Source organism: Carcharhinus amblyrhynchos, chromosome 4, assembly GCF_965287045.1.
Source record: "Carcharhinus amblyrhynchos chromosome 4, sCarAmb.v2.hapA, whole genome shotgun sequence".
Classification (NCBI taxonomy): Eukaryota; Metazoa; Chordata; class Chondrichthyes; order Carcharhiniformes; family Carcharhinidae; genus Carcharhinus; species Carcharhinus amblyrhynchos.
Genome location: NC_137327.1, coordinates 127,097,582 through 127,124,995, shown reverse-complemented (window position 1 = coordinate 127,124,995; position 27,414 = coordinate 127,097,582). Strand labels below are relative to the sequence as shown.

Here is a 27,414-nt window from a genome sequence, read left to right as displayed (position 1 = left end):
ATAAGATGACAGGTTGCGTTAATAACAGAACAAAGGTCAACGTTTCGTGAAAGTAAAACTTAAGAGCAAGTGACAGGTAGTGTTTGGGGAAGGGAGTGTGTTGGGACATAGAAATTGCATTAAAAAAAGGGAGTCAAGATGGAGAAAAGTCTTCATAGTCTGATGTTGTTGAACTCAATGCTGAATACTGTTAGGGGCCAAATCAGAAGCCCCGAGGTATATTATGAAGTTAGCTTAGTCCCCGACTTTAATTGATTCTGGCATTAGTGCAAACATAAGGTGTTTAACTTCAGGTGTGATTCTATTGAACCACTAGGTAGTTTTTTTATTAAAACAAACTTTATTTAAGAATATAGTGAGAATATAACAAAATGAATTAGCATAACTTTGATTTATTTGATTTATTATGGTCACATGTATTAACATACAGGGAAAAGTATAGTTTATTGTGCGCTATATAGGTGGAAAATACCGTTCATAGAGAAGGAAACGAGAGAGTGCAGAATGTATGTTACAGTCATAGCTAGGGTGTAGAGAAAGATCAACTTAATGCAAAGTAAGTCTATTCAAAAGTCTGACAGCCGCAGGGAAGAAGCTGTTCTTGAGTTGTTTGGTACATGACCTCAGACTTTTGTATCTTTTTCCCAAAGGAAGAAGATGAAAGAGGGAATGTCCAGGTGCTTAATTATGCTGGCTGCTTTGCAGAGGCAATGAGAAATGTAGACAGAGTCAATGTTTGGGAGGCCAGTTTGCGAGATGGATTGGTTGAGAGTTGTATCTGACATGCAAATTTCCTTAGTCTTCTGAGAAAGTACAGGCATTGTTGGGCTTTCTTCAAACTATAGTTCTTAACAGCTATCTCTATAGTTCCAATTTAAGCAATATCCGCATAGGCATATAGCCTTCTTCAGAACCAATTAGCACCAAAATCAGATATGCTCATGTGGATACTAGATTTCCAGCCTTTTAACCACTCCAGGCAGAAGCAGAGAAACACTTGCCTTCTGACTCCCATATAGCAGTATTCAGAGAAAGATCTACCTTCAAGCAGCAGAACTTCAGACAAAGAGATCAATTTTCTGGCAGATTCCAATTTCAAAAGGGAGAAAGAAATAGACAGAGAATGATTTCTTCACTCCACAGTTCCAAAAAGCATCTGGTCACAATTTCTCTCTGTGAGCCTAGCCCCACCCAGTCACCTGACTTTTCTTGCCAAAACCCGAATTAAGCCCCACCCTGAAAAATCCCAGGGGAAAACACTAAAACAACCCTGCATTCCCTGGAGAGGGAGCACGCGGTGTCCGCGGGCACTGTTGAGGCCTTCCGTGCCCGTTGGGCACCGCAGGGGCTGAGGTGCCTTATAGACCCCGATAATCACATTTTGATTTGACGTGTCTTAAGTTTCCTTTGTACCTTTTGTTTCTGTTCGGGCCGCTCCCCCTCCTTTTGGGGAGCTGCCCCCTTTTTCTTTGTCCGAACGTAATTTAAGTTTGTTTACTTGGTTTGACCTGAAAGATCACCCTGCATTAGCTCAGATCAAAACAAATAATTTTTGCAATTAAGGTCAATTATGTTGTTGCAGTAACAGCATGGGCTGTGAGATAGAAACAAAGCAACACTGATAATAAAACAAACTACTAAAACAAATCCTGTACCAGGAACATGACACAAATACAGTTTTAAATGCACAATATCATCACACTTCCCCCTCTTAAAAAAATGAATCATCAACACCCAAAGATGGCTTCATGTTTCAAAAGCTCTAGTTTCACAATAGTAATATTCTACACTAGATACACATTTTATTAAATCTAAGCATGCAAATGTAATAAGTAATACATCGACCCAAACAGGCGCTTGACTGTGGCAACTAGGGAAATTTCACAGAAACTTTGTTGCAGTGTTAATATAAGCCTTACCTATGACTAATGAATAAATAAAATCTATTTCAGTTATTTTCTTCCACTATGAAACTTTCCTTCTTCCTTCACCAAAATCTTGACAAAGCATTGACAATTACATTCTCTCTTTCTGCTACATGTATAATTTCCAAATTAAATGGCTGCAATAATAAACTCCATCTCAATAGCCTTGCATTTTTATCCTTAAATTCCTCCAGAAACATCAATGGATTGTGATCAGTGTACACAAACATCTCAGATTCTTCCCACTGTCCAAAGGTGTGCGGATTAGGTGGATTGGCCATAGTAAAATGCCCCTTAATGTGAGGGGGACCAGATAGGGTAAATACATAGAGTCATGAGGATAGGGGCTGGGTGGGATTGTGGTCGGTACAGACTTGATGGGCCAAATGACCTCCTTCTGTACTGTAGGATTCTATGATTCAATGAATTACTGGCAATATAAACGTCAAAGAACTACAACAGCAGCACCAAACTCAAGGTCTCTTTCTCACTGATTGAATATTTTTTCTGATGCCCATTTAGCTTCCTGGAAAAATACTCAATAGGCCTGTCTACCCTCTCATTGTTTTCTTGTAAAAGTACAGCATCGACACCCACTCACATCAATGGCCACCTTGAATGTCTTCTGTAATTTGGTGTGGCCAACACAGCGGTGGTGGTTGACACAGCTTTCAGGCTGTCAAATGACTGCTCTGCCATCCACTGAAATTTGATATGTTTGTAATAACTGTGATTGTAACAACATGTGCTTGTAATAACATGTGATTTTAATAACTCTTTCAGGTCATTTTGATTTTCCTCCAGAAGGTAACTTAATGATTCAGTCCAACTTCTGATAAATTCCTCATCATCCAATTTAATTAGAGGAATGTCAAATTCAGAATAATCTGGATTTGGTTCTTCATTCTAAGTTGTAACAACTAACACATCCTCCTTCTGCTTTCCTTCCCTATCAAAATACCGTTTGAGCATATTCAATGACACTCTATGAATTTTTCTTTTATCTGATGTTCTTATTAAATAATTTACTGCAATTAATTTCCTTTCAAAACGTTGCTTTTAAAGGTTCACCAATGGTGCCACTACTTATAATACTGAGAATGTACCTCCATGAGCAAAACTACCAATTTCTAATTTGCTATCCGTTTCCTGTTTCATCACATGCTATGCCCCTTTAAATGCTGTCCTGCTAACTCATCCAACTCTATTTCATCTCTCCCTAAAATTTGACACATAGTCTAATAACATAATCTCAGAACGTTGACTTGCCAATTTCACTTTGATTAATTTAAGTGGTCCTTTTACCTCATGACCAGAAATCAATTTGGATGGGCTGAATTTAGTCAATTCATTAAGTACATCCCTAATTGAAAAATAGTTCAACTGGAATTCCTTTATCCCAATTCTCCAGATAATCTTGATTATAGGCCCCTCAATATCGTCTTTAAAGTTCCCTGCAATTCTGGATGGTTTGTAGTTGATTTAAATTGTTTTACTCCTAAATTATCCATAACTTCCTTGAATAACTTTGATGCAAAATTTGATCCTTGATCTGATTGTATTTCGTGGAGAAAATAACGAGGAAAGCCTTAGAGGACATTAGAGATGAGCTGCTCAGATGGGCAAAATAGAGGCAAATGGAACTTAACCCTGAAAAGTGATACATTTTGGGTAGACTAACAAGACGAGGAAAGGCTGCTAGAGGACCAGAGGGTCCTTAGGGAACATGTCCAAAGATCCCCGAAAGCAGCAGGACAAGTAGATAAGGTGGCTAAGAAGGCACGTTGGATACTTGCCCATACTGGCCAAGGCATAGGGCATAAAGCAAGGAGGTTATGATTGAGCTGTACAGAATGCTTGTTAGGCCACAGCTAGAGAAATACTATGTGCAGGTCCGGTCACCATCCTACGCACTAGAAAGGGTATAGGGTAGATTCACCAGGATGTTGTCTGGGCTGGAGCATTTCAGCTATGACAAAAGGGTGTTTAGGCTGAAGTCTTCCTTTGAACAGTGAAGGCTGAGGGAGGATCTTTCAAAACACGCAAGCCTGTGAGGGACTTGGATAGGTTAGTTAGGAAGAAACATTCTCCTTAGTAGAGGGGTCAATAACCAGGGAGCATTGTTTTAAGATAGGGGGCAGGAAATTTAAAGAAACTTTGAGAAAAAAAACATTTTCACCCAGAGGGTGTTGGGAACCTGGAACTCTGCCTGAAAGGGTAGTAGAAGCAGGAATTCTTATAACATTTAAGAAGTATTTAGATGAGCACTTGAAACAGCTATGGACCCTGTGATGGAAAATGAAATAAGAATGGATAGGTGCTTGATGATGGTACAGACACAATGGGCTGAAGGGTTTCTTTCTGTGCACCAAAACTCAGAGGAACCAGGAGCAGGTGGAGACCATTTAGCTTCTTGCTCCTGCTCCACCATTCGAGAGTTGATCTTCTACCTCCATAGGGCCCCAAAGATATGCAGGTTAGATTGATTGGCTGCATTCCAGAGCAGGAGCCATACCAAGCTGTGATACATCATGGAAGATTGTTTTCTATAGTGTATCTGTAAAAATTGGACAGAGTTGTAATGGACATGTCAGGTGTGGGTGTTTAATGGTTTTATGGTGATAGTAAGATTTATATTCTTTATAAAGTTGTTTTCATTACTGTCAAAGTATGCTTATATTAACACTGCAATGAAGTTAATATGACTTGTTGAGTAGATATTGTCCAGGATCTGAGCCGGGGATCGAACCTACCACACTGAAGGAAGTGACGGTGGGCGGAGCCTCGTGATCGGAAGTGACATCACATGGTCGAGTCAGCTGACTCCCGGAGGGGGCGGAAGTGCGTCAGAAGGAGAATGGAGCGCTTGGACAAGAAAGAAATCCCACATCAGCAATTGAAAGTCCAACCAGGTTTCTTGCTAACAAAAGCCACAAGCTTGGACAAGGCAGTGTTAAACGCGGCTCCGGTCGCCGACTTTAGGGGGTGAGTGTGGCGGTAGCGTGAGCGCGGGGCTCCCGGGGCCTTCCGCCTGGAGCCGCCTCTAGCTGGAGAGGCAATAAAAAGAAAACAGTTCCGACTTTAAACCCTTTAAAAGGTGCGGGTGCGTCGGTGTTAGCGGCTCCGTGACCGCTGGGTTTCCGTCCAGTGGGTCCGGGCTGCCTCCAGGGCCCCGCACACAAGTTCCGGCTCAGTCCGCATCACCTTGTGCAATTCCCTCTGACTGGGTTCTCTCTCTTGCTCTCTCCCTTTTCATTCCACTTGCAGTTTCTGCCACGCAACCTTGTGAGGCACAGTTCTCCCTGTGCCTGTATGGGTTTCCTCCCACGATTTGAAAGATGTGCTGGTTAGGTGCATTGACCATACTCAATTCTCCTTCAGTGCACCTAAACAGGTGCTGGGGTGTGGCGGCTGGGGGAATTTTCACAGTAGCTTCATTGCGGCGTTAATGAGAACCTAATTGTGACACTAATAAATAAACTTTAAAAAATTAAGTGTAATTACTTGTGGCACTAACAAGATTGCATAAATTGCAATGGGATCATATGGAGAGGATGGATGTTGGTTGATTGTAGATTGAATTGTTGGTGGAAAAGGTTTATTTTAAATCAAGTGAATGTGTCTCAGTTGAAGCCTTATAGTGAGTGGAAGTGAAACTTTAAGAGGAAGTGTGGCAGGCCCTGGTTTGTTTTTTTAACGTGTGACTGGACCAAATTGTTCCTCTTTTTTTCACCTTCAATTGTCACAGTAATTTGCAGGAGTTCTGAGTAACAAATCCTGGCCAAAACGAACAGCTCTTTTTTTACCATAGAATCTCTACAATGCATTGGGCCTGCATTGACAACAATTCCACCCATGCCCTATCTCTGTAACTCCACGTATTTACCCTACTAATCCACCTGCCGCCAAGAAGCAATTTATCATAGCCAGTCAACCTACCCTGCACTTCTTTGGAATGTTGGAGGAAACAGGAACACCTGGAGGAAATCCATGCTGACATAGGAAGAACGTGCAAACTCCACACTGACAGCCACCCGTGGCTGGAATTGAACCTGGATCCCTGGTGTTGAGAGGCACCATTGTACCACCATGTCCTGAAGTAGATCATTATGCAAACAAAAGTGAATATTAAGTGGTGGGCTTTCAAATTCTGGGAATCTTCTTGAACAAACTTAAATTGCAAAAATAATGTTGTATGAATGTTTTATTGCAGAAACAACCCATTCATACTGTTAATCCTACACCCAAGTTTCTCTGTTGTTCAGTCTGATCCCACTCCTTGTTTCTAATAGTCTTTTAGTTTTTTCAATACTCTGTTTAATTTTTTTCTGTTTGGTGACTGTTTGCACTGTCAGTTATCATCCATTTCAATCCTGAAACTTTCTAGTCACTGTTTAAAATTCTGTTATCTGGGAAAGAAAATTTCATTGAAGTTGCTCCTCATAACCTCTTCAAACGTTCTAGTAAATGTGTGCTGCACAACTTCAGTTACTTCTCCACTATCCCACAATATGCTGATGTACAAAACCAAGGGTTTGTTTTGTCTGCTTTTGTGATGTGAAACCAATTTGCGTTGTCACCTTTTACTGATATCAGGACCCTTTGGTTACTCCGTGTAAAATTATACTAAAGATGAAAATATGTTATTATTTACTTACTGCTGGGCAGCACAGCTCAGTGGTAAGCACTGCTGACTCAGCGCCAAGGACCCAGGTTGGATTCCCGACTTGGGTCACTGTCTGTGTAGAGTTTGCATGTTCTCCCTGTGTCTCCAGTTTCCTGCCACAGTCCGAAAGAGACGCTGGTGAGGTGCACTGGCCGTGCTAAATTCTCCCTTAGTGTACCCGAACAGGCGCTGGAGTTTGGCAACTAGGGGATTTTCACAGTAACTTCATTGTGGTGTTAATGTAAGCCTACTTGTGACACTAATAAGTAAATTTTTAATGGGGAAGTGCTCTATGCTGATAAGTTGGGAATGAGCCACCCCTAACATCTCCCATGTACAAAGGTTTAATCAGTGTGGTTGACTCGTAAATATCCTCTGAAACAACTGAGTAAGCCATGCAGTTCGAGAGCAGTTGGGCATGGGCAATCAATGCTGGCCCAGGAATTAGAAGCAGAAGTCGGCAAGTTCAGCCTACTCTGTCATTCAATCAGATCACGGCTGATCTCTCCCTGGTCTCAAACCCACCTCTCCACCTGTTCCCCTTATTCTTTTGTCCCCTTTTTAATTAGAAACATATTTATCTCCTTCTTGGAGCCATTCAGTGATTCAGATTCGCTGCTCTATGAAGCAGCGAGTTCCACAAATTCGGGCTGTTCTCCTTCCTTTTGGGGAGCTGCCTCTTTTACTTTATCCTAATTTAATTTGAGTTTATTTGGTTTGACCTTAAAAGAGGACCTGTGAGAAGTAGTTTCTCCTCATCTCATTTTTAAATTTGTCGCGCCTCAACTTATACCTGTGACTTCTCGTTCAAGATTGCCCCATAAGGTAAATATAGACCAAATGTTTCCTCTTATCAGTCCCTTTTACAATTTTATATACCACGATCAGATCCCTCTCTTCCTTCTAAACTCCCGTGAGTTTAAGGCTGTTTAGTCTCTCCTCGTGCATCAACCCTCTTGTCCCAGGAATCAAGCTGGTGAAATGCTTCTGAACGGCCTCTGAATCACCACGTAAGGAGACCAAAACTGGACACACTACTCCAGATGTGGTCTCATGAACATGCTGTGTTATTGCAACAGTAACAAGGCCAAATCTCCTGAACAGAATAAGTTAAAAAAATCTTTGTTCCCACTGGAGCGATGGAGATTGAGGAGTGACCTGATAGAAATCTACAAGATTGAGAGGCATGGACAGAGTGGATAGTCAGAAGCTTTTTCCCAGGATGGAACAGTCAATTACTAGGGGGCGTAGGTTTAAGGTGCAAGGGGCAAGGTTTAAGAGATGTACGAGGCAGATTTTTTTACACACAGTAGTGGGTGCCTGGAACTCATTGCCAGGGGAGGTAATGGAAACGGAAACGGCATTGACTTTTAGGGAGCGTCTTGACAAGTACATGAATGAGATGGGAATAGAGGGATATGGTTCCCCGAAGTGTAGGGGGTTTTAGTCAAGTCGGGCAGCATGGTTGGTGCAGCCTTGGAGGGCCAAAGGGCCGATTCCTGTGCTGTAATTTTCTTTGTTCTTTGAGGTGAGTTCAGCCACCTAAAACTGTTCCAACCCAGAAAACTGTCTTTGTGTGACACAGAATACTTCTTATGAACTGAATAACATACTGCAAACATCAAACTAATTAATCATTTAGCTTTTTAAACAATGGTTTTTTTTTTGTGGCTATTGTTTGAAATAGCTGTGCATATGAACATTACATATCAAAACAGAAGTAGGCCATTCGATCCCTTGAGCCTGCTGCACCATTTGATAAGATCCAGCTGATCTGTTTGTGTTTCAAGTTACACATTTCCATCTACCCTGATAACCTTTGATTCCCTTGCTAACACAAATCTATCCACTTCTACATTAAAGATGTTCAGTGATCCTGCCTCCACAGCCTTCTGAGGCAGAATTCTAAAGGCACATAATCCTCCGAGGGGGGAAAAATAAATCTTCTCACCTATCCTAAAAGGGCAACCCCTAACTTTAAAACTGTGCCCCCGAGTCCTGGACTCACCCACGAGAAAACATACTTTTCACATCCATCTTGTGAAGACCATTCACAATCTTATATACTTCAGTCAAGCCACCCCTCACTCTTCTGAATTCCAATGGAGAATCTCTTAAGATAGTCTCCTCATTCCAGATTTCAATCTAGTAAATTTCTGAACTGTCTGCAGCATATTTACAACCTCCCTTAAGTAAGGAGACCAAACCTACACACAGTATTTGTGGTTTCACCCAACTCTTTCCAAAACTGAAACATAATGGCATTACTTTTATGGTCAAATCCTCATGCAACAAAGGATAGCATTCCAATAACCTTCTTGATTACATGCTGTAACTTCATACTAGCTTTTTTTTGACTCCTGCACAAGAGCACCTAGATCCCTCTGTGCCTCAGAATTCTGCAGTCATTCTCCATTTAAGTAATACTCGGCTTTTTTATCTCGCCAAAATGAACAATTTCACATTTGTCAGATTTTTGGCCCCTCAGTGAATCTATAAAAATCCATCTGCAAACTCCTTATGTGTTCACAAGATACTTTCCTACCTATCTTTGTATCATCTGCAAATTTAGCTACCGTGCCTTCACTCTCCTCGTCTACATAAATTGTAAAAATTGTGCAGTACAATGAGGCATGATTTCTGATAAATGTGATCTATTTATGCTGCCCTATTTATAAATTTATTTTTGAGAAATGCCAGCCGGGTAATATTTGTTGCCCTGACAAAGTGGTGGTTAGTTAATCTTCCCCTTGGACCACTGTAGGAAGTGATGTGCCAAAATTCCACATTTGATCCGGTGGCTATGGAATCAGCATATATGTCCAAGTGTGTGACCTGAAAGGGAAGATAGTTAATTGTTGCTACGACATTACCAACATACCTCTTGATGCTATCTGGTACAATGAGAAGTCTCACAACATCTGGTTAAAGTCCAACAGGTTTATTTGGAATAAACTTTCAGCTTTGAGTGCTGCTCCTTCATCATGTATATATCTACATGCATTTACCTGATGAAGGAGTGATGCTCCGAAAACTCGTGATTCCAAATAAACCTGTTGGACTTTAACCTGGTGTTGTGAGACTTCTTACTGTGCCCGCACCAGACAACGCCGGCATCTCCACATCATTGCTATCTGATAATAAGCCATTCAGTTATAAAAGTTGTGAAGTAGGTAAGAAATAATAAAGTAAGTTCACCTTCAGTGGCAAAACTTTAAATGGAGTAAACCACTATGAAATTCAGCCAAAAAACTTCATTTCATTTCTAATCTGTTAATGTGAAATGCTAGGTAAAGAAAGGCCACTGCTTTAACTGACAAATGTAGTTTTTCAGTGAAGTGTAACATTAGATTTGTTCATTTAAGCAGAGTATTATGTAGCACGGAAGTTTATGTCATATGAAATAGTCTCTGATTTAAAAAATAATCTACTCAAGTATTGCAGAGTTCAATGTGGCAAAGCACCTACTGCCCTAACAACACTTAAGAAACTTCAAATTCTTCTTATCATTCATTGTGGTGATTTTAAACTGGCCCTTCATCACACTCTACCCAATGAGAATTGTCCCCATTCACTATCAAAATTTTAAATGTATTAATTTTATTTTGAAAACTTGTTACATTTTAAATTGGATATCTGTTTAGTGGGAGAAACTTTATTGCGCCGAAGAAGGCCATTTGGCCTGTCGTATCTGTGCCATCTGAAAAACAAGCTACCAGCCTAATCCCACTTCCAACATTTAGCCCTGCAGGTTATGGCACTTGAGGTGTATGTCCACCCACCTTTTAAATATGTTGAGGGTTTCTGTCTCCTCTACACTTTCAGACAGTGAATTCCAGATCCCCGCAACCCTCTAGCTGATCAGGCTTTTCTTCATCTTCCCTGTAATCTTCCTACCAATCACTTTAATATATGCCGGCTAATCACTGACTCCACTGCTCAGGAGTTCTTCCCATCCAGCATATTCAGGCACCTCGAATGTCAATCACATTCTCCATCAGTCTCCTCTGGAGAAAACTCCAGCCAATCGAATCATCCCCCAAAGCTACAATTTTCCAGTCCTGACGACATCCTCATAAATTTCCTTTGTACCCTATCTCATACAATAGTCCCTGAATCATAGAATCTTAATTTGCAGAAGGAGGCCATTTGGCCCATTGAGTCTGCACCGACCACAATCCCACCCAGGCCCTATCCCCATTACCCCATGCATTTACTCTATCTAGTCGACCTGACACTAAGGGGTAATTTAGTATGGCCAATCCACCTAACCTGCATGTATTTGGACTGTGGGAGGAATTTATAATTCAGGATCAAATTAGTGAGAGCTCAGGATTACAGGCAGGTTAGCAAGATAGCTAACAAAGTTATGAAGCAATGTGGTTTGAGGAGAAAGAGGCTGAAGGGTTTATATAGGAACAGAAATGTCCTTAAAAGTGAGAGTTACCATAGAGCCAGTAGAAACAATTAAGGCCACACAATACAAACTGAAAGTATAATGAGAGAGAAGCAAAGTTATAAGTTTAGACTTGAGATAGTTGCGAGATGGCAGGGTGGCACGGTGTTTAGCACTGCTGCCTCATAGAGCCAGGGAACCAGGTTCAATTTCAGCCTCAGGCCACTGTTTGTGTGGAGTTTGCACATTCTCCCTGTGTCAGTGTGGGTTTCCTCCAGGTGTTCTGTTTCCTCCTGTAGTCCAAAGACATGCAGGTTAGGTGGATTGGCCATGCTAAATTACCCCTTAGTGTCAGGGCGACTAGATAAGGTAAATGCATGGGGTAATGGGGATAGGGCCTGGGTGGGATTGTGGTCAGTGCAGACTCAATGGGCCAAATGGCCTCCTTCTGCAAATTAAGATTCTATGATTCAGGGACTATTGTATGAGATGGGGTACAAAGCAAATTTATGAGGATGTCGTCAGGACTGGAAAATTGTAGCTAGGAGGGAAGATTCGATAGGCTGGAGTTTTCTCCAGAGGAGACTGATGGAGAATGTGATTGACGTTTGAGGTGCCTGGATATGCTGGATGGGAAGAACTTCTGAGCAGTGGAGTCAGTGATTAGCCGGCATATATTAAAGTGATTGGTAGGAAGATTACAGGGAAGATGAAGAAAGGCCTGATCAGCTAGAGGGTTGCGGGGATCTGGAATTCACTGTCTGAATGTGTAGAGAAGATTACTGATATTGGACAAACTGCACTTTGGTTACTGGCTTTTCATTTCCTAATTGGGCAGCAATTATCTGTCCAGGGATATGTAGATTAGAGGGGATTAGTGGGTATAATATGTCAGGATATGGGGGTAGGGCCTGGGTGGGATTGTGTTCGATGCAGACTTGATGGGCTGAAGGGCCTATTTCTGCACTGTAGGGTTCTATGATCTATAACTTATGGAATTGTATGGTGGGACCCTGCAGTGACCCCCCCCCCCACCAACCCCTCCAGCACAATTTTTAATTGAAGATAATTAAATGATTGTGCTCAGAGACTTTCTTTGTCTCGGATGTATGCCATCATGACCAGGTGACTTATCCAGGTTGAATTCTAACTCTTGTTAAAAGCCAATTTGTGCACATTTATCTCTAACCAGCACTATTCCACACCTTCATCTAGTACACCTGGAACTGTATTGTGCCTTCCTTACAGCACTGTGGGTGTATTTGCGCCACGTAGAATCGAATCTCTAAAGTAAAGAAGGAGGCCATTCGGCCCATCAGGTCCATACCAACTACAATCCCACTTATTCCTGAAACCCCACACATTTACCCTGCTAATCTCCCTGACGCTATGATCAATTTAACATGGCCAATCAACCTAACCCACACATCTTTGGACTATGGGAGGAAACGGAGCACCTGGAGGAAGCCCACACAGACATTGGGAGAAAGTGTAAATGCCACACAGACAGTGACCTGGGGCCAGAATTGAACATGGGACCCTGGCGCTGTGAGGCAGCAGTGCTAACCACTGCCGCTGAAGAAGTTCAAAACAGCAGCTCGCCTCCACCTACACTTACTAATATTGATTGGAATTGCTATAGCTCTAGCTCGTTAGAGGGGTCAGTTTTTGTACAAAGCGTGCAGGAAGGTTTTTTGACTCAGTATGTAGATAGGCCAACTCGAGGTGAGGCTATATTGGATTTGGTGCTGGGAAATGAGCCAGACCAGGTGCTAGACTTGGAAGTTGGTGTGCATTTTGGTGATAGTGACCACAATTCGGTTACGTTCACCTTAGTGATGGAAAGGGATAGGCATGAACTTTGGGTCAGTAGTTTTAGCTGGGGGAAGGGTAATTATGAGGCTATTAGGAGAGAATTAGGAAGCATAGGTTGGACTAGGAGACTACAGGGACTGGGAACGTCTGAAATGTGGAGTTTTTTCAAGGAGCAGCTACTGCGAGTCCTTGATAGGTATGTCCCTGTCAGGCAAGGAGGAATTGGTCGAGCTAGGGAACCGTGGTGCACTAAAAAAGTTGATTCGCTGGTTAAAAAGAAAAAGGAGGCTTATGTTCGGATGAGACTTGAGGGCTCAGGTAGTGCACTAGAAAGCTTTAGATTGGCTAGGAGGCAGTTGAAGAGTGAGTTAAGAAGGGCTAAAAGAGGACCTGAGAAGACTTTGGCTGATAGGATTAAGGAGAATCCTAAGGCGTTCTATAGATATGTTAAGAACAAAAGGTTGGTTAGGGCAAGATTAGGGCCAGTTACAGACAACAGAGGGAAGTTGTGTGTGGAACTGGAAGAGATTGGAGAGGCATTGAACCAATATTTCTCCTCAGTGTTCACGCAGGGGGACATAAATGTAGCTGAGGAGAACACTGGGTTACAGGGGTGTAAACTAGACAGTATTGCAGTTGATGGGGGGGATGTGCTGGATATTCTTGAGGGTTTGAAAATAGATAAGTCCCCTGGGCCGGACGGGATTTATCCTAGGATTCTCTGGGAGGCAAGAGAGGCGATTGCAGAGCCTCTGGCTCTGATCTTCAGGTTGTCGTTGGTCTCAGGTATAGTGCCGGAAGATTGGAGGATAGCGAATGTTGTCCCATTGTTTAAGAAGGGGAACAGAGACTTCCCCGGGAATTATAGACCGGTGAGTCTTACTTCTGTTGTGGGCAAGGTTTTGGAAAAAATTATTAGGGATAGGATTTATAGTTATTTGGAGAGTAATGAATTGATTGGAGATAGTCAGCATGGTTTTGTAGCAGGTAGGTCGTGCCTTACTAACCTTATTGAGTTTTTTGAGAAAGTGACCAAAGAGGTGGATGGGGGTAAGGCAATTGACGTGGTATATATGGATTTTAGTAAGGCGTTTGATAAGGTTCACCATGGAAGGCTGCTGCAGAAAATGCAGATGTATGGGATTGGGGGTAATCTAGGTAATTGGATCAGGAATTGGCTAGCAGATAGGAGACAGAGGGTGGTGGTTGATGGTAAGTATTCGTCATGGAGTTCAGTTACGAGTGGTGTGCCTCAGGGATCTGTTTTGGGGCCACTGCTGTTTGTAATTTTTATTAATGATCTGGATGAGGGTATAGTTGGGTGGATTAGTAAGTTTGCTGATGACACCAAAGTCGGAGGTGTGGTAGATAGTGAGGAAGGGTGTCATAGTTTGCAGGGAGACTTGGACAGGTTGCAGAGCTGGGCCGAGAGGTGGCGGATGGAGTTTAATACGGAGAAGTATGAGGTAATTCACTTTGGCAGGAATAACAGATGTGTCGAGTATAGGGCTAATGGGAGGACTCTGAATAGTGTGGATGAACGGAGGGATCTAGGTGTATGTGTACATAGATCCCTGGAAGTTGGAAATCAAGTAGATAAGGTTGTTAAGAAGACGTACGGTGTCTTGGCGTTTATTGGTAGGGGGATTGAATTTAGGAGTCGCAGCGTCATGTTGCAACTGTACACAACTCTGGTGCGGCCGCACTTGGAGTATTGTGTGCAGTTCTGGTCCCCACATTATAGGAAGGATGTGGAGGCTTTGGAGAGGGTGCAGAGGAGGTTTACCAGGATGTTGCCTGGTATGGAGGGGAGGTCCTATGAGGAGAGACTGAGGGATTTGGGGTTGTTAAAAAACATAGAACATAGAACATTACAGCACAGAACAGGCCCTTCGGCCCACGATGTTGCGCCGACCAGTTAAAAAAATACAACAACAACAATGACCCACTAACCTAAACCAATCCCTTTTCGTCCATAAACCTGTCCACAGACCTCTTAAACGCCCCCAAACTAGGCGCATTTACAACTGCAGCAGGCAGGGCATTCCAATCCCTCACCACCCTCTGGGTAAAGAACCTACCCCTGACATCTGTCCTATAACTACCCCCCCTTAGTTTAAAGCCATGCCCCCTCGTGCTAGATTTTTCCATCCGAGGAAAAAGGCTATCACTATCCACCCTATCTAAACCTCTAATCATCTTATATGTTTCAATAAGATCCCCTCTTAGCTGCCGCCTTTCCAGCGAAAACAACCCCAAATCCCTCAGCCTCTCCTCATAGGATCTCCCCTCCATACCAGGCAACATCCTGGTAAACCTCCTCTGCACCCTCTCCAAAGCCTCCACATCCTTCCTGTAATGTGGGAACCAGAACTGCACACAATACTCCAAGTGCGGCCGCACCAGAGTTGTGTACAGTTGCAACATAACGCTACGACTCCTAAATTCAATCCCCCTACCAATAAACGCCAAGACACTGTATGCCTTCTTAACAACCTTATCTACTTGATTCCCAACTTTCAGGGATCTATGTACACATACACCTAGATCCCTCTGCTCCTCCACACTATTCAAAGTCTTCCCGTTAGCCCTATACTCAACACATCTGTTATTCCTACCAAAGTGAATTACCTCACATTTCTCTGCATTAAACTCCATCCGCCACCTCTCGGCCCAGCTCTGCAACCTGTCTAAGTCTTCCTGCAAACTATGACACCCTTCCTCACTATCTACCACACCTCCGACTTTGGTGTCATCAGCAAATTTACTGATCCACCCAACTATACCCTCATCCAGATCATTAATAAAAATCACAAACGGCAGTGGCCCCAACACAGATCCCTGAGGCACACCACTTGTAACCGAACTCCATGATGAATATTTACCGTCAACCACTACCCTCTGTCTCCTATCCGCTAGCCAATTCCTAATCCAGTTCCCTAGATCACCCCCAATCCCATACATCTGCATTTTGTGCAGAAGCCTACCATGGTGAACCTTATCAAACGCCTTACTAAAATCCATATACACCACATCCACTGCCTTACCCCCATCCACCTCTTTGGTCACTTTCTCAAAAAACTCAATAAGGTTAGTAAGGCACGACCTACCCGCCACAAAACCATGCTGACTATCTCCAATCAACTCATTACTCTCCAAATAACTATAAATCCTATCCCTAATAATTTTTTCCAAAACCTTGCCCACAACAGAAGTGAGACTCACCGGTCTATAATTCCCGGGGAAGTCTCTGTTCCCCTTCTTAAACAATGGGACAACATTCGCTAACCTCCAATCATCTGGTACTATACCAGAGGCCAACGACGACCTGAAGATCAGAGCCAGAGGCTCTGCAATCACTTCTCTTGCCTCCCAGAGAATCCTGGGGTAAATCCCATCCGGACCAGGGGACTTATCTATTTTCAGACCCTCCAGAATATCCAGCACATCCTCCTTATCAACTGTAACACTGTCAATTCTACTCCCCTGCAACCCAGTGTCCTCCTCAGCTATATCCATGTCCCCCTGCGTGAACACCGAAGAGAAATATTGGTTCAATGCTTCACCAATCTCCTCCGGTTCCACACATAACTTCCTTCTGCCGTCTATAACTGGCCCTAACCTTGCCCTAACCAACCTTCTGTTCTTGACATACCTATAGAACGCCTTAGGATTCTCCTTAACCCTATCAGCCAAAGTCTTCTCATGTCCTCTTTTAGCCCTTCTTAGCTCGCTCTTCAACTCCCTCCTAGCCAATCTAAAGCTCTCTAGTGCACTATCCGAGTGCTCACGTCTCATCCGAACATAAGCCTCCTTTTTCTTTTTAACCAACGAATCAACTTTTTTGGTGCACCACGGTTCCCTAGCCTTACCAATTCCACCTTGCCTGACAGGGACATACCTATCACAGACTCGCAGTAGCTGCTCCTTGAAAAAACTCCACATTTCGGATGTTCCCAATCCCTGTAATCTCCTAGTCCACCCTATGTTTCCTAATTCTCTCCTAATAGCCTCATAACTACCCTTCCCCCAGCTAAAACCACTGGCCCGAGGTTCATGCCTATCCCTTTCCATCACTAAGGTGAACGTAACTGAATTGTGGTCACTATCACCAAAATGCACACCAACTTCCAAATCCAACACCTGATCTGGCTCATTTCCCAGCACCAAATCCAATATAGCCTCACCTCTAGTTGGCCTATCTACATGTTTTCGTTAGAAAGAAGGCGGCTAAGAGGGGATCTTATTGAAACATATAAGATGATTAGAGGTTTAGATAGGGTGGACAGTGATAGCCTTTTTCCTCAGATGGAGAAAGCTAGCATGAGGGGGCATGGCTTTAAATTAAGGGGGGGGTAGTTATAGGACGGATGTCAGGGGTAGGTTCTTTACCCAGAGGGTGGTGAGGGATTGGAATGCCCTGCCTGCTGCAGTTGTAAATGCGCCTAGTTTGGGGGCGTTTAAGAGATCCGTGGATAGGTTTATGGATGGAAAGGGATTGGTTTAGGTTAGAGGGTCATTGTTTTTTAACTGGTCGGCGCAACATCGTGGGCCGAAGGGCCTGTTCTGCGCTGTTATGTTCTGTGTACACAAGGGCAGTTAGAACTGAGCAACAAATATCAGTCTGGCCAGCAACGCCCACATTGTGTAAATGGGGGAAAAAAAAAACCTCCTGGCTTCTCACTGATCCGGTAAACAATATTTTAATTCCCTATTACATCTCTCCTCCGTAAGTTAATTTGTCCCTCCATTTCACAAAAAGAAAGTCTTACGTTTATGTCATGCTTTTTCACAAGCATGAACATCTGAAGTACATTTTAAAGTTTAGTCACTGCTTTAATGTATGAGAAGTTGTACTGCTCATAACAATGAGGAATGTGGTCTTTTTCAGAATATGAAGGTGAAAAACTGTTTTTGCTTGCATTGGCACTTGTTGTCTATTCAGTCAAGTCCCGGGCCTTTCTGGCCATGTCTGGATATAGCTAGTTGAAATGTTGCTGAAGTGTGGCTTATTTTAAATAGACTTGTTTACATTCATCACTCTGAGGCTCTGTTAACGTTGTTTTTGATCATTTTCAGAAATGATGGATCGTTGTTAGCCGTGCTGAAGACGCTTCTGTTTTTCACATTCCTAATGATCACTTTACCAATTGGGTTGTATTTTGGGACAAAGTCGTATGTATTTGAAGGTAATTCCATCTCAATATAATGCTTTATTTTTGCTGTAAAAGATTTGTTCCTTTCAGTTGATTCAGAGGTGATTGGCTCGTGAAACAAAAGCTGGAGACTGCACCCCAGTCTCTGTCCCTGAACTGTTGGTTGTAAGCAATGGTTAATGGTACCAGGAAGATTGTGCTGCTTTTACCTATTGCTGTCAAAGCAAAGGAATGCTGCCAGGCTATCACTGAAGAGATTCTATAAGCAGGAGTCAGGGTGCAGTACGTTTTTCTGTGTTGCTGTGAATTTGCATGTACAAGAGTAACATGCAAATTGTGGGTGATTGGTTATAAATTTGCCTAAAAGAGTTTATGAATGGAATTTGAAATTTGAGGAGATGTTGGGTAGAGATGCATTTATGTAACAGATCTTTTTACCTGATTCATGTCAGCACCATGAAATACATTTGGGGAAGTCTTGGGATGTTTTGCTTTATTGATGGTACTATATAAATGCAAGCTGTTAAAACCAGTTTGTTTATGATATCACTACGTGGACTGCAGCGGTTCAAAGTGGTGGCTCACCAACACCTTGAGCCATAGGGATGGGCAATAATTGCTGCCCTATTGCATGAATTAATAAATAAATAATGTTATTAATCACCTTTTGGTTTGCTGAAAACAAAACATTTCAAGGCACTTCACGGGGTTATGTTAAAGACACTACAAACAGAAATTGTTGTAATAGATTCAAGCTTTCCATTTGTCTAAAGGCCATTTTTATTCTATTTAATTCTTAAGCCATTCTAGTCTGCTAAATTACAGCCATTCTTGGATCTAGAGCTTAATCTATTTCGACCGTATGAATAATTGAGATTAAATCAATTTGAATGTATCTGTAAAAGTCCCTTTATACTGCTTGCAGGTCCCTGATCTGGTTGGTTTTGTAGATTTTTGGCTGATTTTCTATATATAGGGAGAATCTAATACTACACAAATGGTAGCTTTACTGCAATGATTTTTAGGTATCCAAATACATGAATAAGCTTTAAATATAAAAACCTGTTCCTGCCATGTTGCCATTTATTGGTCCCTTTTTCTTTTACCATCACTAAATCCCCCACTGTCAACATCCTTGGGCTCCATTGATCAGAAGCTCGACTGAACTCACTGCATAAACATGGTGGCTGCAAGAACAGGCCAGAGGCTAGGAAGACTTAGAGGCAAGTGACTTACCTCCTATCGCCCCAAAGTCTATTCACCATCTGCAAGGCATAAGTCAGGAGTGTGATGGAATACACCCCACTTGCCTGGATAGGTGCAGCTCCAACAACACTCAAGGTGCTTGACACCATCCAGGACAAATGGCACCATATCTACAAACATCCACTCTCTCCACCACCAATGCTCAGTATCAGCAGTGTGTACTATCTACAAGATGCACTGTAGCAATTCACCACAGATCCTTAGACAGCACCTTCCAAATACGTGACAACTTCCACCTAGAAGGACAAGGGCAGCAGATACATGGAAACACCACCACCTGCAAGTTTCCCTCCAAGTCACTCACCATCCTGACTTGGAAACATATTGCCTTTCCTTCACAGTCACTGGGCCAGAATCCTGGAATAATGGCATTGTGGGTCAACCCACAGCACGTGGACTGCAGCGATTCAAGAAGGCAGCTCACCGCCACCTTCTCAAGGACAACTAGGGATGGGCCATAAGTGCTGGCCAGCCAGAGACGCCCATGTCCCACAAATGAGTAAAAGAAACTGCAGTTTACTCTACTGTGTTTAGATTAAATTTGCTATTTTTGAGTTTAAATTCACCTTTCACTGGGTGAAGAAGGGTAAAATCCTCCTCCGTTGCTGTGTCTGTCTTGGATAATGAGGTCAAATAGCCTGCAGACTAGCTGTCAGTGATTAAACCGTTTGTCATTCTGCAATCTGCCTAATGCAGTAAAGGAACTGTTTGATGAAAAATCAATGCCTTTTGAGGTGGGAAGAGGAAGGAAGAAAATGTACAAAGAATCTTTACCAGCTGTCATTTTCTTTGTACTTTTACATCGATGGGAGAAGCAAAGATGGCTCACCTATCATTCTGGTTATAGCCACTCGGTAAGTCAAATGGAGTAACTGGATAGCGGCCAGTGATTTACCACCCATTTGGCTTAATATACGTGGGAATCTGGAGCAATGCTCACAACAGACAAAGTTTAATTATTACAATTAATTTGCCCAACAAGCAGGAAACTGCTTATTTAATACAATTACAGATGGTACAATTTGCAGATATTTTCTGAATGCAGTAAAGGGCTGCTAATGAATTGAGATTGCAACAAAGTGGTTATTTTTTCATACTTGGTAAACTTGTTAATCTACGCGACCGTGTCTCAGAGGGGCGACCGGAGAAGAATTAGCTGGGGTGCAGCACTCAGACCTGATCTCCTGTGTTATTGTAAAGCTGCTGTTTCTGCATCCACACCCCCAATTATCCAGCACCATTACAAAGGGCTTGAATAATAACAAAGCTTTAGGTATAATCTGTTTGTGTTTTTGGACTATTTTGCAGGGACCTGCGGTTCTATACTTCCTAAATGGAAATTTAAATCCAGAATTAACTATCACTTACATTGCTTAAATAGTTCCGGTTTATAGCATTCCCTGCTTTTTCTACACCACTTTCATTAGTTCAGTGCAAACAGATGAAACAACCCATCTGTGCTTTGCAACTAAGACACAAAAACTTAGATCTTGCTTTTTGTACTAATTCTCATTCTGAAGCATGTTTCAGGGGACTGAAACTGCGACCCAGAAACTTGTAACGTTTCATCATTTGAAATCCTACGATTTGTTTACCGTTTAAACATGTACCCTAGATTTTTTAAATGTATGCATAAGTGCTTTGTACTTGGTGACTCCAAACATTTTGGACTGTAGGCTCTCGTGTAAAACTACATGATTAAGGCAGCATAGTGGCACAGCGGTTAGCACTGCTACCTCACAGCGTCAGGGACCCGGGTTCAATTCAGACCATGGATCACTTTTTTTGTGTTGAGTTTGCACGTTCTCCCTGTGTCAACTGGTGTTTCTGTTTCCTCCCCCATTCCAGAGGTGTTCAGGTTAGGTTGATTGGCCATGCTAAATTGGCCTTTGGTGTCAGGGCGTTAGCAGGGTAAATACGTGGGGTTATGGGTGGGATTGTTGTCGGTGCCAGCTCAATGGGTCAAATGGCCTCCTGCACCAGTAACAGATTCCTGTGAGATTAATGAACAGTAAAGATAGTCATTTATACAGCACACTGGGATGAAAGGTGATAAATAACCAAAGCAGTACTTTTGGGTGTGTAGTCACTTGTTGGCGAACACAGAAGCTTGTTTGTACGTGATAGATGACCAGCTTGTCTATTTTAGTGATGTTAGGTGATGATTAAACTCGACCATGACACTATGAAGATTCTTTTTCTCAGTGATGCCCTGGCAATTTTTGCATCCATGTGAGAAGACAGACATGGCTTCTGCTTAACTTTCTGATCTGAAAGATAGTATTTATAGTGCAATGTTTAAAGTTTTTTTTTAAGCTGTAAAGTTTATTTATTAGTGTCACAAGTAAGCTTACATTAACACTGCAAATGAAGTAGCTGTGAAAATTCCCTAGTCGCCACACTCTGGCACCTGTTTGCGTACGCTGAGGGAGAATTTAGTATGACCAGTGCACCTAATCAGCATGTCTTCAGACTGTGGGAGGAACTGTGGAGCGCCCAGAGGAAACTCATGCAGACACAGCGAGAATGTGCAGACTCCACTCAGACAGTGACTGAAGCCAGGAATTGAACCCTGGTTTTTGGTGCTATGAGGCAGCAGTGCTAACCACTGTGCCACCATTTCCTCAGTGTTGCATTGCAGTGTCCACCTGAATTATATTCAGGTGTCTGGAGTGAGCCTTGAACCTATGACTTTGACTTGCGTAAGAGATTTACCTATTGAGCTATGGCTAACTTGATAATATTAGGAAAAATGTTTTGAATGATTCACAGAATGCACTCCCTTGCAAGACAATCTTATAGAAATGTTGGGAAATGTTCCCAGGTTGGCAGAGTCTACAGTTTAAAAATAAATAAACTATTCACTGAGGCTACTGCTGTTTACCACATCATGTGTCTGTCTGGATTTTCTCAAATAATAATTAAATAATCAGGCCAGAATTATTTCTTAACCCCTTTCCCCTGCTTTCTGATATGGGCTCATTATTTTCTTGTAAGCTTTCGCTTCACTGTCCCCACTCTAAAAGAAAGCAATGTCTAGGTTAAAACATAGCACTCTTGCTGTAATATTTCTGTGCAAGTCCTTTAATTTTACCTGTCTTTTTTTCTTTCTCAGGTACTCTTGGGATGTCAAACAAAGACAGCTACTTCTACGCTGCCATTGTGGCTGTGGTGGCTGTTCATATTGTGCTGGCCTTGTTTGTGTATGTGGCATGGAATGAAGGTTCAAGGCAGTGGCGCGATGGCAAGCAGGATTAAATGCAGCTTTGCTCAAGTGGGATTGAGCTGCTGCCATTCAAACCCAATCCTATGGGGAGGTTGGAGCTGGAATGAGGAGACAGAAGGTTGGTTGAAAGGCAGATCATGAAACCCATAAGAGATTTTTTTGGATCGGAAACGTTGGTGCAAAGTGAAGAAAAATGGAAGCTGCAGTATGGTCGAAACCACCTGCAAATGAAAGACTGTACACATGCACTTTATACGTACACTTCACACTTATTAACAATATAACACTTGCTTGAAATATGGCTCGTCAAACTTTAGAATATAAATGTGTATATTTGTACACATTTACATGCTGCTGTAAACAAACCTGTTTAAAGTAGCAATCAGGAATTCTAGTTTATGAAGAGCCTGGATTCAGAAAATTGATCACCTTGCAGCAATATGAAAGTGTTAATTTGTATTATAATATTCTGTGCAGGTGTCTTATGTCTGGGTCTATCATTGCAGTGTAAGTTATGTTCTTAACTATGGATTCTGGTGAAGTGAGGAATATTGTTACCTGAAATTCTGCAGATCACCCTTTTTTTGCATATTTTTAATGAGGATTGTATGTGTAAAGGTTGCTGTGAGAAACTGCTTAATGTTTAGTCATCTTATTTGCATCTGAAATTGTTTTGGAATTGTAAGATTCCTCCTCCCAACATTTCTGTCTTTATTCTAATCTCAGGTGTTTGGTACAATGTTAAACGCTTTTAGAAGAATCAGCATTTTGGAATGAGCCCCTCCCCTGTGGAATGTAATGTATCATGTTTGTTTTTCCGGCTCCTCTAGACTGTATGGTCTCTCAGAATAGTTCAACCAAGACTACATTGTGTAAGGAAAGTTAAAGATATGCAATATTGCGTTGAAAATCCATCATTTGGTCATGTCTCTATTCAAAGACAAGAAATTGCTATTGGTTAAATGTGAGCACCAATATTACCAGCCAAAAACCTATATTGCACCTTTGAAACTTCTTAAAGTCAGAAACTAAAATATTGCTAGGACTATAGGTCCAATAATATTTTTCTTCAGATTCACCGAATGCAATCATCCAGACATTTTCCCCTTTAAAAGATTGTGTTTGCTTTAACATGGATGAATTGAATTCATGTTGACCATTCTTAATGATGTGAAACTTTCAGTCGAAATGAGCAAAACCTGAAACATTGAAGTACATATTTCAGTATAGCACTGAAGTTGTAAAGTTAAAATGGGCAATGCTTTGAAACCGACTTCTGTATGGATTGACCCGTACTGCCAATTAAAAATTGTCCTTTTTGAATAAGAGCGTATCAGAGAAATTCTGAGCTGATATAGTAAGAGGTAGCCCATCGTATGCTTTTTTGCAAACACTTGCTGAATTTCCCACCCCCAATAGAGGTAGATTAGTTACATAATGATTAAACAATGTAATTGGAGCTTTATTGTAATTTGGGAAATACTGATCAGAGGATGTCGGCAACAAAATGACTGTACAAACTGATAATTATGTAATATCCTTAAGATTCAACTTGTTTACAGTCAAGTTGAAAAATGCATTGTAAGTGGTCTTTTGTTCAGTGTAAGTAATGTTACAAATAATCTGCTTGTAATGTAATGAAATTATTTGGAATTTGTACTGTCCTTTGGAAATTCTAGAGTATACTTTGTTATTGTAGAATTGGATCGAGACTCTGGTTTATTTCAATATGATTTCAGGTTGTTGGCTTACTGCAGTTTATAAGCTATAAAGGAAAAACTTACTCACTTAATACTTTATCACAAACAACAGACTTTTCTGGATTGTAATTTCTGTTTGGTAAGCAAGTGTAACAATCTTTATGCACAAACTTCCATAGCCAATTAGGGAAGGGGCAGTATGGCGGCACAATGGTTAGCACTGTTGTCTCAACCAGCTCTGGGGCCTGGGTTTGATTCCTGGCTTGTGTCTGCGTGGGTTTCCTCCAGGTCTCCAGTTTTCTCCCACAGTCCAAAGATGTGCGGGTTAAGTTGATTGGCCATGCTAAAATGCCTCTTAGTGTCCCAGGGTGTATAGGTTAGAGGGATTAGCAGGGTTATGGAGATAGTCCTGGGTGGAATTGTTGTCGGTGAGGTCTTGATGGGCTGAATGGCTTCCTTCTGCACTGTAGGAATTCTATAAACAGCCTGTTGAATGCTTTTCGATGATTGCTTTGAGAAAAGAATGTTGGGCAGGACACCTTGGAGAATTTTGCTTGTTGCTTGCTTCCATGGGATCTTGCATGTCACCAAGATACACACAATTCTGGTTTGTTGTGCAAAGGTGATAATTGGTAAAATTTCCAGTCTGCGTACTGGGGCGAAGGAGATCAAAGGATGTTATGGAAGCACGGGCGGGGTCAGACTATTGAGTTGGATGAACAGCTATAACAATGAATCTGCAACACCATTCAAAGGGCCAAATGGCCTCTTGCTGCTCCTATTTTTTATGTTTCTATGAATTACATTTTCTGTTAAAATTTAGAAACCAAATCATTAAACCAATTTTTCAATGACAGGAAATGTTAATCTCAAGATGGCTGGAGGACAAACCTTTAAATCTTGCCCCACCCCCAGTTGATTCAGATCAACTGTGATGTAAGAAAATGTGGATCATTTTCCATATCTTGGGAGCCTCTTCCTGACAAAGGCAGACATAGATAATTCTTCATCCTCTCCAATGTACCAGCCGAGGGTAAGTGTATTCGAGGATTGGATCTCAAACCGGAGACTGAGATCACGACGCACCAAGCAGTAGTGACTTCTGTGCACCTCTGTACTTCCAAGACTTGGATGACCTACCTCAGGCAAAATCTTAAGAAGTACCATATCCAAATCTGGTGCCAAAAATGGCAGTTCAACTGCAGTGTCATCTGCCAACCCAACATACATCAACGTTAAGACACCTAGCATTCAAAACTGACTCTGCTGGGCGGGATGTCTGTACAAATAAGATGAACTTCTGAAAGAACTGTTGTATTTTGAAGTCCAGAGATGTCCAGTGGGACAGTGGAAATGTCCTTGAGGCATCTTTTGAAGAGTTTAAACGTATCTGCTGGCTCATGGGAAACCCTTGCTCATGACTGACCAAAGTGGATAAGGGGACTCATTCAGAGAGGCATGGAAAATAACAAGGCACCTTGGAAACATACAGAAGCAAAGTTGAGGTATCAAAGAGAAAGGACAAACCTCCAAACAATCCCATCCCTGCCTATCCACTCCTCCTAAGCACCATCTTTCACATATGTGGCAGTGTCTAAGATTACACTGGATTTATCAGCCATCTTTTTATATTAATTCATGGGGCCTGGATATCACTAGCTGATTTATTTATTGCCCATCCCAAGTTTCCCTTGGAGGCCAGTTGAGTGTCAACCATGTTGCTGTGGCTCTAGTCACGTGGGCCAGACCAGGTATGGATGACAAATTTCCTTCCCTGAAGGAATTAGTGAATCACATGGGTTTTCCAACAATCAACAACGGTTTCCTGGTCATCATTAGATTCTTAATTCCAGATTTTTTTTTTATTGAATTCAAATTGCATCATCTGTCATGGCAGGATTTGAACCCAGATCCCTGGAACATTAGCTGAGTTTCTGGATTAATAATCTAGCAATAATACCATTGTGCCAGCACCTCTCCTTCTCCGTGCTGTCAAAATGGAACCTGAGGGACTGCCTAACAGAGACTGCCTTAACAATTAAGTGTTTTAAATTTTTAAGCAGAATGCTTTTTGAATGTCTTAAACATTCACTAATATCATGGCCTTTTAGGATAATGACTACATCATCCTTGTGCTGTTTTTAATAAATAACAAGGAATTCAATAGAATAGATGAATGAAGCTTTTAATTGGAAGTATGATTGAATCTAATCTTACAGCTTTTCTATGGAGAATTAACTTTTAATTTTTTTTTAATGAGCAATTAGTTTGGGTAGGTGGAAGGTGATGAAATGCAAATCTTTTAAAGCAGAATGTAAAGAGACCCTAAAGTGCAGAAGGAAATTATAATGAAGTACTCTGCGCAGTAATGGAGGAGAAATAGACAGTCAGTGTTTCAGGTTGATTGTCACAAGGCTGCTTAATATTTTATCAACAATCAAAATGTGAAGGAATGAGACTCCACACTTGCAAGTGCCAGTGAGGTAAAATATTATTGTAAATTGAGATGGGTGGAATGGACAAGTACTAACATTTCTGAGGATTTTAGTGAATACCAAGTATTTGTCACTTCCATGTGTTTCCAGCCCAAGTCTTGATAAGGTGCTAATGTAGTGAAGCTTCAAGAAGATAAGGGGATCACAAATCGCAACTTGCTAACAGTATGTGCATAAGTCAGGAGTTGCTGTCTGATTTTTAACTTAATAATGAACACTGATAGCCAAGCTTATTTATATCTCAAAATGCAGGCCGTCATATTGTTTGTTACATCTGGAAAAACATGATGATAGTGCAGTTGTATTTTTTAATGTCCATGGGGAATATTAAAAATTCAGCTTTATGCTACAGGGAGTCGGTAGGCCTGGTGGGAATGCAACTCAGATTTTGGGAGAGCAGGATAATTATTCATTCCAACCTTGCAAGTGTAGAACTAATGGATTTTGTTTACTTAAGGAATGTCTGATTAGTGATTGAGAGGATCATGTGATGATGCAGTTAATATATAGAGCTGGATCTTGAGCAGAGAGAAAAAAGCTTTTGCAGAAAGTAGCTGCAGTTGAAGCCTGTTTGAAGTTAGATTCCAGAAGCCTGTAAAACCCTTCTATCTCTTCAGATGTTGAAGCAAGTATGCCTGGATATGTTAATTAATTATTTTAAAATGGGGTTGATCTATACATAAATGTGGCTTATTTGGAATGGAAACAGTCATAAGCTAGAAAGCAAAGTTTATTCTTTTCATTTTGAATATTCAACTGTTAATGGTTA

General features: G+C 41.7%; 1 protein-coding gene across 1 annotated transcript; it reads left to right on the top strand.

The window, feature by feature from the left end:
- The first annotated feature begins 4,757 nt into the window (after positions 1 to 4,757).
- On the top strand, positions 4,758 to 24,242 carry vma21 (vacuolar ATPase assembly factor VMA21). The gene is made up of 3 exons (XM_080187830.1): positions 4,758 to 4,910; positions 17,882 to 17,991; positions 22,340 to 24,242. The coding sequence occupies exons 1-3, from the start codon at positions 4,783 to 4,785 to the stop codon at positions 22,480 to 22,482; spliced, it is 381 nt and encodes a 126-aa protein (XP_080043956.1). The 5' UTR covers positions 4,758 to 4,782; the 3' UTR covers positions 22,483 to 24,242.
- The last annotated feature ends 3,172 nt before the right edge of the window (positions 24,243 to 27,414 follow it).